This window comes from Vanessa tameamea, chromosome 17 (genome assembly GCF_037043105.1).
Source record: "Vanessa tameamea isolate UH-Manoa-2023 chromosome 17, ilVanTame1 primary haplotype, whole genome shotgun sequence".
In the NCBI taxonomy this organism is placed as follows: Eukaryota; Metazoa; Arthropoda; class Insecta; order Lepidoptera; family Nymphalidae; genus Vanessa; species Vanessa tameamea.
Genome location: NC_087325.1, coordinates 2,026,885 through 2,043,022, shown reverse-complemented (window position 1 = coordinate 2,043,022; position 16,138 = coordinate 2,026,885). Strand labels below are relative to the sequence as shown.

The 16,138-nt window shown below is 33.8% G+C and overlaps 2 protein-coding genes and 1 non-coding gene across 3 annotated transcripts in view; all 3 read right to left on the bottom strand.

Moving 5' to 3' along the window:
• Positions 1 to 16,138, bottom strand: part of LOC113394793 (uncharacterized) — a 337,088-nt gene that overhangs the window by 10,912 nt on the left and 310,038 nt on the right. The gene's annotated exons all lie outside the window — the stretch shown is intronic.
• On the bottom strand, positions 1,447 to 4,435 carry LOC113394800 (uncharacterized). The gene is made up of 5 exons (XM_026632229.2): positions 4,297 to 4,435; positions 2,749 to 3,513; positions 2,370 to 2,574; positions 2,122 to 2,275; positions 1,447 to 1,673 (listed from the first exon to the last, which is right to left on the bottom strand). The coding sequence occupies exons 2-5, from the start codon at positions 3,116 to 3,118 to the stop codon at positions 1,500 to 1,502; spliced, it is 903 nt and encodes a 300-aa protein (XP_026488014.2). The 5' UTR covers positions 3,119 to 3,513; positions 4,297 to 4,435; the 3' UTR covers positions 1,447 to 1,499.
• On the bottom strand, positions 12,529 to 12,612 carry Trnal-uaa (transfer RNA leucine (anticodon UAA)). Its single transcript has one exon. It is a non-coding gene; the product is annotated as a tRNA-Leu (tRNA).

Genomic DNA, 16,138 nt, shown 5'->3' with positions numbered 1-16,138 from the left:
TGGACATCTGCAACACCAGGGGGCTTGCAGGTGCGTTGCCGGCCTTTCAGGAAGGAGTACGCTCTTTTCTTGAAGGTTCCTAAGTCGTATCGGTTCGGAAAAACCAATCAATTCACGCTTAAGCCGCTACATCGATCTAGATAAAAATTAATATGGAGATAGTTTGAGTCCCGCGGAAGGACATGCATCTATTTTATTTTTTAATTTACCCCCCGAAGGTTTAAAATTATGGATGACGGCTTGTGTGCTATCGGTAAAGTTTTATAAATTCCGTGCAGGTTCAGCTAGAAGACTATAAATACAAGCTAGTGGCTTTATTTAGTCAACCAGAGTTTTTGCTCTGATAAATCTATTAATCGTGAATTCTACATTTTGATTTCTAAAGACCGCAAGAATTAATAAGTCAAGTGATATTGTGGAGAAAAATTGAATGTGGGCTGTCATATTAGGTAATGTAATCGCCATTATGGCTGTTTTATTCTAATGTCTCTTTAATTGGTTAACATGAGCTTTTGCTCTGAAAAATCTATCAGGCGTATGCTCTTTATATGTATAATTCAAATTAAAATATACTTTATTTAAGTTTGCACGTATTATGATCATATTACACATGATCAATATGTTGATTTTAAATGAAATTTAGGAGTCTTTTTTGTAGAAGAATTAGAACCTAGCTGTTTATCATCTATATGTTTATAATTTTTGTTAAATAAATTCCTTATTTCCTAAGGTTTTTTTATTACATATTTTTTAAATTATTCTTTAACTTGGTCCGGGAAAAAGTCTCTTAAGTAGTAATTTTACTGTAATTTCATTGTTTTATCATGACTATCCCATTATTGAGCAGGTTTACTAAATAAGTAAATAACAAGAACTAAAACATTGTAGTCATAACAATGATTAAAAAATTAATGCATGTTTGTAATGTTAAGATAATTTTTTTTTTAGAAATTTTGTGACCAATCATTATGTATGTATGTATGTATGTGTGTATATATGTATGTATGTATGTGTGAATGTATGTATGTGTGTATATATGTATGTGTGTGTCTGTCTGTCTCTCTGTGTGTGTGTGTGTGTGTGTGTGTGTGTGTGTGAGTTTGTTTGTGTTTGTATGTATGTATGGAGTTATGTTATTTACTCAATTTGTACCGAGCTGCATGAAATAAGAGCAATGAGAACGATAGTAATAGATAAAATACTTTAAACTTTGATTTGGTTAATATGATCTTTTATTTCATATTGGTAAACAAATAATGTTGTTTTTCTTTCAAAAGAGGTTTCTAGTAAAAAGTACATTACGAATAAGACGAAGGACAAAATGAAACAGTCTTGTAATTTTTTTTTAAATTTTATTTGCCCATAAGCCGAATAGTCTAACCCAAAGATAAAACTACAAAATGACACTAAAAATCTACACTACAGTCCCACGATGAAATAACTGACTCCGTTAAAACTCTTTATTCATATAAGGAACTTTCAAATTAGATATAAAATGTTTATGTGCCCGCAGAAAGTTGGACGATCTTGTCGTTGATTCCAAGCAGCTCGGTCATATATTCCTCATCAGTCATGATGGTGGCTAAGCGCTTTAGAACGGACAACAGTTCGCCATCTCTTAAACGAAGTTGATCGTTACATTGCTCTACTTCATCAACAACTTCATCAGGAATCTGTAACAAAAACCGCAATGTAAGTTTAGATATTCATACTTTTTTAAATGTTTATTATAGAAGTAACTGATTTAGATAATTAAATTGTAATTTTCGTAATTTTTATAAAAGGAATTTAACAAGTAGGAGGGTGGATAGCTTAATTCTTATAAATCTTTTAAAATGACAATTTAAGTGTTTGTAAGAGCGTGCTTTAAACAAATACATATATTTTTATTTTGTGGCATTGCGCAAATTTGTCTGCGGAAATCGAAAACTTATCTAGAACATTTTATATAGCTTTAACAAATCTGTAATATTACACTTAGAAAAGACAACAAATATTTGAAATGTATTCACGCTTTGAATTACATGGAGGGCTACAATTATAACATAATTTAAAGTGATGACAATTGCTATATATATATATATATATATATATATATATTATCAAATAAATATGCCGTACCTTTTGCAATTCCAAGAATGAATCAAATTTCAGTTTCTTCCTCTGTTTGCCATTGACGCCGTCAAAGAACATGGTGAACTGCTGATCTTTCTTCTTGAGAGGGAAGTAGATACCGGCGGTCAAGTGTCCTTTAGGGTCACGGGCCAAAAGACTCCTAGGAAACAAAATGAAAACAAAGTTATTTTAAATGCTAATAACGTAAATGCTCTTTAGAAATTGATGTTAAATGACTAGTATTTCTTGCTTACCTTAAATCCCATACTAAATTTCGCTTCTCGGTAACAGCAACAGCGCTTAAATACGCCTTTGTTACATACACGAGAGAAAGACGTTCCTTCACTTTATCTCCTCGGGTCTCCCTTTCGTGCCATTCCACGTAGCTGGGATTGTGGACGTTGAACTGATAGCTGTATTCCTTGCGACAGTGGGGCTCGTCGGACTGGGTGAACCAGCCTGCAAAAAATAAAATAATAAATATTTGGTTACGTGCAATGCATGTGCATACATTAAACTGAAGTTCTACTAGTTAGGATTCAATGTGATTTTACGTTTTTATATTTTCACAACCAAAAATTAAGACTTTATATTTAAGCTAATTAGCTTTGTTTGTCATTGAAAATGTCTTACCTGTATGTGGATAACAACGATCCGCCATTACTGTCACGACGCGAGAGATGTGATATCCCAGATCAGATAAGAAGACACCCGGCCTTCCTGCAACCCTCACATGAAAACCTACAAGTACGTGGTCCTTCTCCGTTTCAATCAAAAACCCTTGAGGTCCAGGAAAAGACGTCGTGTAGTCAATAAGGTCTTCAATATTTTCATCGCACGACACGAGCATCATTGACTTCGTAATACCAGGAAAATCTTTCTCTAGGACCTTTAAGCGCTTCATGACTTCCATACCTAAGCCCACACAGGTGTATTTGTGGGCGCGAATCGGTGGATTATACTTTGGAAAGAACTCAGTCAGGCTTTCATCGGGAGATGCCATATAAGCATCATAGAGATTTACAAAGTTGCTAACGGAGTCATAGTTTTCCGCGACGACAATTCGGCTTAATATCGCCTCAGCTTTCGCGACCAGATCCTCGTATTGCTGTAAGGACAGGTGCAAAGCAGGGCGCGGCGCCCCCCACCGCGGTGGCGGAAGGGGGTGATCGGCCGGCCACTGGGGCGCGGCAGGTTTGAGGAGGCTGGAGCCGAGTCAGCTCAACCACTCGGCACCCCAGCGGCCAGTGACGCGGCGAATAGCTCTCTCCTCGCTGGAGGTGGATGCAACGTCAGTGGGAGCATGGACCCGGTCCATCTCCCGAGTGGCCCCAACGCCGGCCGGCGCGCCCAGAGACCACTCTAAATCCTGACTTAACGGTTTTATATTTAACGTATCTGGAAAGATGAATAATTCCAAATTAGAACGGGCCGCTTGCTAGTATGCTGATTCTGGTAAAAAGTATATTTAATAACGTTCATCATTTTATAATGTGTAATATATTATTAAATTTATCATCGGAAGTTGCGTCTTTAAATTATAAGATTAGGAAGATGACAATTTTATCTTTTTTACATTCAGTTTAACAAATTATAGTATCATTAACAACTCTACAACATTAAAGCACAATTATTATCTAGTAATACAATTTTACACGCGGAAAAACCATAAAAATAATCATACGATCGCATTGAAACGAACGCCTTGGAGTGAGTCTGTTTATAATGATATCATTTCTGGTACATACATAATAATGGCGCAATGTAATACAGTAACCATTGACGCATCATAGAATGGCGTGTAAGATCACATGGAATTAGGGCTTAGGTTAAAGCCAGAAATGTATTATGAGCGTAACGCGATCATTTTGGGACACAGTAAAAACAAAAGATTCATTATTTTCACTTCTAAACCATGAATGTACAAGAAATCTGTTGTTAATGATTGTATATTTCAATGAACATGGGATAGTAAAGCCAATATTATAAGGATTACACTTGTTAAGGGTGGATGACTGGATGTTGTGTAAATCGATAGCAAAAATCAGACGGCGCCTTTGTTACGTCGTCAACTTCCATAATGCCATAGATAAGATACAGGGATTCCCATCCCATGATAAGATTATTATCAAAGCAAAAATAGGTCAAGGTTATAAAACAGTATAAATATATGTAACGTACCCATAGTAGGGGCTAATAGCCTTGAGAAATAAATAAATTGTCCTCTTCGAACTGTTTTTGTTTACTTCACGAGTGAAACTGTTTCGGTCTGCGTAGACGTGGTCTATATAAAGCGTTTATTCCGATGTTCCCCTCCCCTCTACCTCTCGACCGTACGTCATTCAAGTGTTTTGTATGTGTGCGGGGGTATTAATATTGACATGTTTGCGTCTGGGTGCGTTGGCAGTTTCACGTTATTGATGTTGTTTTGTTACTTTTGAAAAACGGAGCGGGCAGACTATTTTAAGAAAAATATGACACACACATATTTGGCATGACAATTATAAGTATATTTTTTTATGTATTTCAGGAATGCACCGGCAAATTAATCATCTGATCGAAAGGGCTCACTCTCTACGATAAACAATAGCAATCGTTGGTCTAGCTAACTGAACCAACGATGCAGTTTACCTGTGTGATGTACTTTCAATTCCCATACGTAATATAAAGTTTTTGGTGTTTTATTATTAAGAAATTCTCTGTAGCAGCCCAGAGATTACACGTAAAGTCATTCCTCCTGCAACTAAAATGTTTTCAGTTGTATCGATATTGTCTTTCGATTATATGAATGAAGGAGTATATGGTCTGCCCAATTGGCTTGTCGCCGTTGATTATGGTCACCGTGGCGTACAGTCGGACAGTTGGACACGAAGAAATAAGTACCACTTCTTATTCTATAATTTTTAATTCGAATTATGCATTATCAGCAGTAATAACAGTTGAGGCAATAAGGGTATTTATATCTTTTAGAAATATCTTCAAAATCAAAATATACTTAATTCATCGAAGATATTGCGAGCATTTTCGGAAGATCATTAAATAAAAATTTGAACTACAACCGGTTGGGAATGTAGATTCTACCGAGAACCGACAAGAAAATCAGTAGTTACACACCGACAATCAGTTACACAGTTTATTAAATAAGATAAATCAATTTTACTTATCTCGTATGGAAATCAACGAATACTCAATGAACACCTTTTTTTGTTTTGGTCTATGGATTTGATTTTACTTTTAGTTTAAACAGTTATAACCATAGTTAATATAAATAGTTTGCAAGTCGCTAAAACATACTTACCGTGTACACAGTCTCACCGGAGGCATCAAAACACAGCACACAGAGACATTGTGTGTGTACAGCGTGTATGTGTGCAAGGTCTACGATAACACTATGAATATAGGTACATGTTTTACGTAAACAAATAACATTGGCACGTGTCCACGGGGTGTATGGTTGTGACTTATCTAATGATAGCTAATTAAACATGACACTAATCTACACCAACTCAAACGTGATTAGTATCGAGGCGTACTGTACCTAACTGTGAAAGTGAAGACGAATGACGGTTATTGTCATCCAACTCAGTAGGTATTCAGGTTCCGTAGATTTTTTTTTTTTTTAACATGTCTAAAGATTTTATTAAATTGGGTTATATATACGTATTTTATATTATTTTATTTTATAGTACTGGTAGGCGGACAGGCTAATTGTCACATTGGCAGATAAAGAATATAAACGATCCCTTAAATCGCTAATGTGTCACTGACCTTGGGGGTTGTAGTGGGAAGGATGGAGTATACGTGAGGTATCTAACCAAACTAAGTAATTTTAGGCAATAGTAATTATTTTATACATATTTACGTATATTTATATCTAACGGGACTTAAATATGTACTTGTATTTATATTTAAGGTTTAAAATAACAAGCATGCGTTTATCATATTGAAAGTAATTAAAAGTTTAACAATTTGTTTAACCTTAATTAAATCATTAACAATATATACTACTGTTATAAATGAGGAAATAACTCTGTCTGTTACCTTTCCAAGCTTAGGAAGCTCAATCGATTTAGGTGAAATTTGTTATGGAGTTTGAGTTCCGGTGAAGGACATGGCTACTTATTTTAATTCACCTCTCGAAGCGGTAAAGTAATTAGTGAGTTTGTATGTCATACAAAAAGCCAATCATTTAGGTAGTTAGTAATACTTATAGCAATTTGTGTTGATAATAAACAATTAAAAATAAGAATTTAATTTGTCGGACTTCATTTAGAGATTGGGCAAGACTAGGTTCTCTGGCTTCTTCGTTATTTGAAATTCAAACAAAGAAGTCACGTGGCATCGCGTGGCGTATTATTTTGAAATAAGCATTCACAGAAATACAACAACAAATTTATTTCGAAATGCAGAAGGGCAGAGTTTAACTAGATGGAGAAGAAAATAAGGGGATTAGTTATCAAGCGCTGTTTTAGTATATTTTTGTTAAGGAAATCTATAAGTTATATGTAGTTACTATTATAAATAAACCTGAGGTAGCCAACTGAGCCCATTTTGTGATAAAAGTGATGTATAAAAAGATTGCCTGGCAAGCAACATTGAATTTTCGTGTGCAATTGTGTTTATAATTCATCTCGGACTTGGCGGTGAAGGTAAATCTCGTGAGGAAACCTGCATGTTCTTCTCCCAAATGTGTCTCTACCAAACCGCATTTGAGTGTATTGGAATATCCACTAAAATACTAGGTACCCACTACGTTTCTTCGGGGGACGTCACAGGAACACTTGCGCATCTTATCATGACGCTCTGACGGTTAGCCAATACCAAGGGTGGAACCCTGGGTACTGAGAAACACCCTAGCCCCAGCAACGCGTAACTTGGCGTAGCCATATTTATTTATTTTATATTTCGTCGAGTTTTATCTCGAACATTTATATAACGACACTGTACTTGACACGTTATTATAAAAATGTCTTCGTGATTCATTTACATAATTCTAAGAAACCTATAGCTCTCTAAGTAATCAAATGTGTAACATTAACATAATCTAATTCGCTAAAACGAATCTATACATGACCGTTTCATCACCGTTATTTACATTCCGTTTAATCACATTATCTGGTAGGTTCAATCCAGTTCAGTCGACGTCGGTGTAAATAATCCCAGGGCTTACTTAGGGTTGTCAACCAAGTAAAAAAAAATATTTCGACCATCACTCATATAGTTTGTATATATAGTATCGTATAATAAACACAGTTAGATTATAATCTATCTCGCGACTGTAAACTGTAGAAATATTTTGCCCAATCGAAGGACTTGCACAAAGTCTGCATTAAACTTTAACCATTAATAAATTTGTAATAATAACAAACTGAGTCATAGATAATATATTCTGGTTGTTTATTTTAATCATATTGTGATTACATTGAGTGTTAGGTAACCCCTGACGAAGCCTTGGTAAGCGGTTCCCAGTAGCAACGTTGTGGCGGGGCGTGACGGCTGACGTCTTTTACTGCGAATTGATGACTCATTGCGTTACATCATAATTTTACTGGGCTCCATACTGACTCAAATGCAATGTTGTTATAATTTATATGGGAACTATGTTTATATAACAATTTTTTAAATAATACATAAAATAAACTATATTTAAGAGTCATTTTTCTATTATAACTATCTACTACTGATTCGGATTTAGATTCTGCTTAGTAGAACCGGAAAAAAAACCGGACAAAAGTCAGCTGATATTTTCAACCATAATATAACTTATCATATGTAGTATATATGATGCAATAACTAATTTATATATTTAGTATCTACTGAAGTTCAATTTAAATTGTATAACTTAAATATATCTGTTCTTTTTTTAAACGTTTATATAAAGAAATATCTATATTACACTATGTATTAGAACTAGGTAAAATACATATTGAATAGGTCTCACATACTGCCCATAGTAACTAAACGTGTTTTAAGTGTTTAATAATAATTGGGTTTCGAATAGTGATCCCTTGGTTTGTAGTGTTTTTATTACAGCTGCCTCGTTTGTTTTTCCGCTATGTACACGGACGTGTTGATCATAAAATCTTTATAATCTTAAATAAATGGTGTCTGCATTCCCGACCTTAACCTATGACTATCCGTAAAAAGAGACGACACGATTCCATTCTCAATAAACATATTAATTAAAGAAAAGTTTCCATCGCCAAATTCATAGTCAATGTATCTTTTTTGGGACAGAAAAAAAAGATAAAATATTGCAGACATATGACGTTCACGATTTTTTCTGTCACAATTGATTTAGTCATCTTTGCTTGATTTTAGTAAAACAACCAAAACAGTCTAGTGGTTAAAATAGATGAATCTTAATCGGTGATTACGGGTTCAAAGCGAAGTTTTACAAAATTTTCATATGCTTAATTTTTTAGATTTTAATTATTCATGCCGTTACATCAATTGACAGCAATTGTGACGTGATCTGAGACGATTCAAAGCTTATTCCATCACGCATAAATGCGGATTGATGGTAGATACAACAAACCGCATTCATGCATTGTGTTGGAATACCGCGTTTGGAAGATGATGTGGCAGAATTTCTCACTCACAGGATACTAGGTTTCCTTACGATATTTTTTTACCACGAGATCACTTATAGGCACATTAATACTTTTTGGCATATTCCCGCTTAAACTTCCCGTGTGCTAACCACTGAATAATCTAATCTCATTGTAGTCCTGGCTTTGAATTGTAAAGGTTATTCAAAGTTGGCTTTCATTTTCAAGTCATTCACATTCATCACCGCGTGGGTTTTGACCGATCCATTGACGTCACGTCTCTTACGTCATTAAACCTTCGTGCTAGTGATAATTCTATGTAAATTAATGACACCAGTGCGAATACAATTATTTGAGCCTCTGGAATTTGGCCAGTTTAATAGAAATAGAACAGAGTAATATTTCAATTTAAGCCTCGTAATTTTTTTATGAAATATTATTATACAATAGGTACTGACTGCTCACGGTGGCTTCTTTCGCATTTGAGGATGGTGGATAACCGGGGATTACGGGCAGGTATTAAGTACCTGTGTTTATTCTTTACCCTGAGAATGTGTAACTAAGACAGAAAAGATTTTAATATTGGTTAGGATTACGGGAATGTCGTTCTGTAATCTATTTTATGAGGACATAATAATAATATTACTATGTAATGTAGTTGTAACTTGCGACTTCGCTCGCGTTTTTGTTGTCGGTCGTTAAGTGTAAGACATAAAAAAGTAGCTTATGTTTTCTTTGAATATAATTTAACTATATACCAATTTTGCTAAAACGTATGCTACTATTGAATGAATGAATCAATGAAGAAATAGGTCATTCGTTCAGAGATCAAATAAACACAACGTCTATGTATGATGTCGACGGTTGTAGACTTGGCGCTACATGTTATAAAAAAAGTCCCCGGCCGCGTTTGTATACGTTATATGTCTGTCTAAACATCTTAAAGTCAAAAACTACCGAACGGGTTATCTTATTATTTTGTTTTTTGTTAATTGGCTGACATATGACGATAACTTACATGGTGAGAGGGGTGTAATGTAAGCCCGTCTGAGTGCCACCCATTCATCAAATAATGCCAAACAGCAAGACAGTATTGTTGTGTTCCGGTTTGAAGGGGGAGTGTGTCAGTGTTACTAGAGGCAAAACATCTCAAGCCCCAAGGTAGGTGGCATTTCCGATTTATGAATTGGTTTCGTTCCGTCTACCAATGTTACAACAAAAATTTGCCGCCTACTAAAAAGTTATACGTATACGATATACGGTATATATAAACCCTTATTCAACCCGTACGAAGCCAGAGTGGATAGCTAGTAGCGTCATTTTCTATTAAATCTCAAGTGGGCGGTCATTGACCTATCCCGTATAACAATCATTATATTCGAATCGATTTAAAAAGGAAGTTCGATAGGGGTTCATTTTGTTTGACAGAATATATAGTTACATTATTGGTTAATTTTCTTTTTGTCAACACAGTATTCTGTAGCCTGTTCTATCCTATACATTTTTTTTTGTAGTATAGGTAGATGGACAAGCGAATAGGCCTGGTGGTAAGAGGTCACCACCGCCCATAGACATTGGCGCTGAAAGAAATATTAACTATTCCTTATATAGCCAAGGCGCCACCAAGCTTGGGAGCTAAGGTGTTTTATCCTCTTTGGACGTAGTTACACTGGGTCATTCTACCTTAAAACTGAAAGACAACAGTACTAAGAATCGTATATTCGTTTGCCGGTAGCATATCTGATAAGTGGGCACTGTAGTGGTACCTCTACAGACATGACATGACAAAACTCCACCATGTATAATTAGGATATACCAAAGTTATATTTTTTACTATTGTTGCTGTTGATATTTCTTTATATATTAAATATTTGCAATGTATTCATTCGATATAGTATTTATTTGAAACGAACCGTCTCGACTTCACAGCGGTCGAATACGGATCTATACAAAACGTTAATCTTGAAGTTGTCTTCAAGATTAATGAGAATAATTTTAGTAAGTAACTCACCAAATGAGTTAAGAACACATTCAGGACAAACATAGAAATATTAATTTATACTTAATAAGTTTATAATTGCTGGATATGTGTATTTGATATGACCTTTTTAAACATAAATGTTATAGTATGAAGTTAAAAAATGTCTTATTTATAAACGAAATGCGTCAAGAACTCGAAATAACCAAGGATCATACAACACTTAACCGATAAATCGGTAAATCAGACGACTCAATCTAATATATTTGTGTGCGTGTGCGCAAACTACGGATGTGTGAGTAATGATATATTTAATTTTATTTGTGTGCGAATGAAGTATAACTCGTTTCATTTTTTTTTAATTTTAAACTTAATACAATTGAATATAAGATTCAAAATTGTTGTTAGCTACGTTATCGCACATTCCAGAGATAGCTAGAGATTTCATTTGTAATTTTCCTATGGTCTTTACTTAAATGCGCAGTTACATTTCTTGTTTATCTTTTTAAATGATATATTGTTGATGTTTTCAGTAACAATGCTCAAGGGAAACCTTCATACATTGCGACTTAATAAATAATACTGCCTGTTCGTAAGAAAATTGTTGCGTCGATTTGTTTGTGTTTTTTTTTTTTTAATAACCTGATGCATATACTCGTATACATTACAAATTCACCTTTTTGCGTTAAGTATCTTCGGTTATAATATTGGCTTTCAGTGTGAATGTGTGCTAAGTCATATGTATTGAATAAAACTTAAATTAAATTAAAACACCTCTGACTCAGAAAATATCAAAACAGTATATATACATACTATCGATCATTGTGAATGTTCAATCAAAAAACATCGGCATCAAAATCAGTTCATCCCTTTAAGAGCTACGTTGCAACACGCAAGGTAAACTGGTAGATAACGCCCGTCGTTTGTAGCGGGGCTTAAAAATATGATGCAAGTTCTATTTTTATTAGCTAATCAGTTTATTATATTTGATACATGATATTATATATAATAGGAATACATATAATAATTAGTTCAAATCTCGTTAAACTCTGTCGTAAAACTCATTGTCTTTGGTAGTTTTTTTTTTTTAATATTTGATAGTACGCCAGATAAGTAATCCAGGCGGAATGATGGATCTATGTCGAAGGGCTTAATGTTTACTAGAAAATAAGGAAGTTATTTATTAAATTGTCTATTTTTAGAAGGATTGTCTATTTGACAGTTTAACAGTTTTCGGTCATTACCCTTATGACATCACGGACCACACCTTTTTCCCATTGTATTATGAGAATGAGGGAAGGCGTGTATTAGATCATTTGCAGACATGGGCACTCACTGACTCACTCAGTCTCACTTGATTATGGCTATCAGGTGGGCTATTTGCACAGGGGTCTTATTAAGGCAGACGCATGTATGTATTAAATTTAAAAAAGTCCCCGTGGCTGATATCGATTAGACAAGGATATCATCAATCAATGATTATACGTTTCGTTATTTTTTTAATTTTGTTTCTTTTTTACTTCACGGTTGGAATCCAAAATAAAAATAAAAGATCGTTGTTTTTTTTTTTGTGAACATTTTTAGTTATATTGGTTTGTCTATCATTCTATACGTGTACTTTGACAAATAAATAATTTGACTAAAATATAATATAATATTGTATTGTAATTTTATTATAATACAATACTTTAAATTGATACTTATAAATAAAATACCTACAATCAGCTTATTAAGTAAAAACATTTAATTCACCTACAATCAACTAAGTAACTAACAATATGAAACTCAGCCAAAATTAAAGTCTTATCAATTATATTTTGTATTCTTATTTTCTGCTAAAAAATATAAAAATCAAAAAGTTCTACAATTTTAGAGTAGTATAAATGTCAGGTGTGGGGTTCGAACCCACGCTCCCTCTCGGGAACCAGAGCTTAAATCTGGCGCCTTAGACCACTCGGCCAACCTGACTTATTCATTGAAGTCAATTATCACTACACATTTCAAAATTGTACACAATATATAATATTTATTAATATTTAAATAATAAATATTTTATTTAAAAAAATTAATTAAAGAAAAATAGATGTATATTAATAAAAAAAATTTTACACATAAGCAGCCTGTAAATTTCCCACTGCTGGGCTAAAAATCCTCAAATCCCTTTAAGGAGAAGGTTTGGAGCATATTCCACCACGCTGCTCCAATGCGGGTTGGTGGAATACACATGTGGTGGAATACACATGTGGCAGAATTTCGTAGAAATTTGACACATGCAGGTTTCCACACGATGTTTTCCTTCAGTGGTGCCTGCGTGGGTTTGAACCCGAAATCATCGGTTACGATGCACGCGTTCTAGCCACTGGGCCATCTCGACAATATATTAGCAATGATAAATAAAAATCGAAAATTTGAGTCCTGAATTTTATAAACTTTAATTTAATTTTTCAATTTTTAATAGTTGTAAGTTAGTTTCGTTTTCTAGATACATTTACCTATTTCGTTTTTAAATGTATAATCTATTACAATACCGCTATTTGCGCCATCTGTTGATAGTGCCGTGACCAATGTGCTAGTGATACCGTAAATACAATGAACTAGTAACCATATTCGATCATAGATGGCGCTACTAAGTGAATATAAACATTGTTAGTGTCGTCCCAAATTACTTGATCTGCATGTTATGGGGGAAGTTTTATAAATATAATTTTTTATATCACCTCAGCACTAGTATTGATTTTTGTATGTAGCGTAAAATAAGGTTTAAAAAATAATTTTTAGTAATTTTTTATTTATTTATTTCAGGGTTCGTAAAAATCCGATTTTTTTATATATATCCGATATATATCTGATATATATCCAGGCTAAGAAAACGAAGCGAATTTCATTATGTAAACACTTAAAAATGTGAAAGGAATTTGTAAAATAATACAAGTGTCGAAATACCAATTTTTTATTAAAAAAAAGTAACAAAGGAATTAGTGTCTATCTATTTGAGAAAGAAATTTTTAATGAACACTTAAAAAACAAGTTCCTTTTATTATTATATCTTCATTTGTTTGTGAGATAAATCAACTCATTTTATTTTAATATTAATTTATAATCGACTAATCATAAAAAGTAATCATTCAGAGTCAGGCCTTAAGCATAGATCTATGAGTGTTGTTCAGAAGATAGGAAAAAATCAATTCATATATATCAAGATAAAAATCAATTGATATATATCCGCGAACCCTGATTTATTTAAATAGGATGAAGACAAATGTTATTAAATCTTTATTTACATAAGAATTGTTAATATTAAGTCCTTAAATATATATATGAATATTAATTAAAAATAGTTACTGTATAAATCATGACAAGAATGTTAGCAGCATTTTCACGTTCGCCTCCCATCACAATTCCGATTAGACCAGTCTTTATAATAAAAAAATAGCCCGAGAAATGCTAATGAACCGAAAAGGCTGATTTTTTTATATTATGTTGTGGGAGGCTTAGAAAAGTTTAGGTTGAAATTATCGACCTCGATTTCCTATGTGCGTTCGCCGCCACCGCCATTTTGAAAAAATGGGTAGAATTTAGTTCTTTGACGGTGACATCCCTAAATAATGCTGCCCATTCGAGTCTATCCGGTTTGTCGTCTCTGTATGAACTTAGTATGAACATGTCATTTTCAACAGACATATCGTGCCGAAACTGATATCAAGGGAAGGGAACCTCTGGATGTTGCTGATGAAAAGTTCCACCTGCGTCAAGTTATACACAATAGAAAGATGCTGCCTAAACCTGTGCAACATTTCGTTTAGGGCCAAATCAGACAAATAATTACGAAAAAACATTTCTTCTCATGTATAAATAAACAATTGACCTATTTGTCCGTTAGCGACCTACGTTTTCGAACTGAATTATGAGGTTTTGACGGATTAATTTATGACTTTTGTGCTAGTTACATTGTTGTGATACAATCTGTCGCGACCGCCGGATGTAAGCTGAATGGGTTTCCTTCTTTTTGTTTAGATATAAAAGATTTTAGGTTAATAAGTTCGCTACATTAGCTGCTATAGTATTCTAGTGTTTTACTGCCCCGTTTGTTTATTACCCAACTAATCCAAGCGCAGGGCTTCAAATGCTGTCTTAGGCTCTGACGGCCCGGTGGAGGCTTTGGCTGGGATAGGCTCATACTCACGTGCTTACTTGCAAGAGGTTAGGGGAGACTGATCTCCAGGCAAATGCCTTTGGGAAAAGTATCCTGATCTTCAATTCGTGCGTAAACGGCCATCGCAATAGTTTTAGGGTGAAGATTTCTAGTAAACCTGTTATCTCCCCGGGGTCTGGGAATGTTTTTTAGACTTCTCCACAAAATATAGCTTGATGTGATTCAAAGGTTAATAATTCTAGGTACCTACTCTTGTAGTTGATACGCGCTTAGGAAAGCACCAAAAATATATCATTCGGTCGTGTCGTATTATTGTTCCATCAGACCATGGATGTGTAGGAATAGAAAGTCAAACTGCCTGTGTTTATGCACACATACATTAATTACATACATTGTTTTATCATTAAAAAGTAGTAATCATATCTTATTGTCTTTGATTAGTACCTATATTTATATAACTACAAGCTGTGCCCGCGACTTCGTGCGCGTTGTTTGGATTTAAGTTACTTGGATATTGTAGCATGATTTTATTATGATTCTTTATATAATTCTAAAATAAAAGTAGCCTAAGTTACTCCTTATTACATCCGCTATCTGCCAGAGAAAGTCCCGTTGAAATCGGTTCAGCCGTTCCAGAGATTAGGCGGAACAAACAGACAGACAAAAATTGTAAAAAATGTTATTTTGCTATATGTACCGTGTATATACATATGAATTTAGTAAAAATGGGTTATTTTAATTTTATTATATGTATAGATTATATTTGACAGTACGCTAGAATAATATGTAAGAATAGGATCTACGCCAAATGTATGTAATAATAATTAGGTACATTTAAAGTGAAAAAAAATAGTTAATTAAGCCGAATAACTTCATAGTGATAATAACACACCAAGATTTTTAAATCATCTCAGTTCACAATCAACAACTTTTCTACGATAAGTCTCCATACAATTAAGAGTTTATAAATTTAAGGTCCTGCTGCGACGTTCAATCGCACACCGTTTTCACCGGAATTTGTTTATTCTGATTTATAAAAACCTTTTACGAATGACAAATTTGAACTTTAATTTTAAAACTTTTAAATTATTGAAATTATCACATTGAAATACAACCGTTTGTACAAAATATATGGTTTCATATTTTACCATTGTCAACATTTGTGATTTCAAGATTTTTTTAAAATTATATCAGTATGAAATATATATATTTAATATATCAATTCCTTTTTATTGTTTACGTAGGTAACAAGGAAAACAAATTGTATTTATTATTTTTCGTTTATTATATTAACATTCGTCACGTCCGTGCAAGGCTTGTGAAACAGATAAATTAAATTTA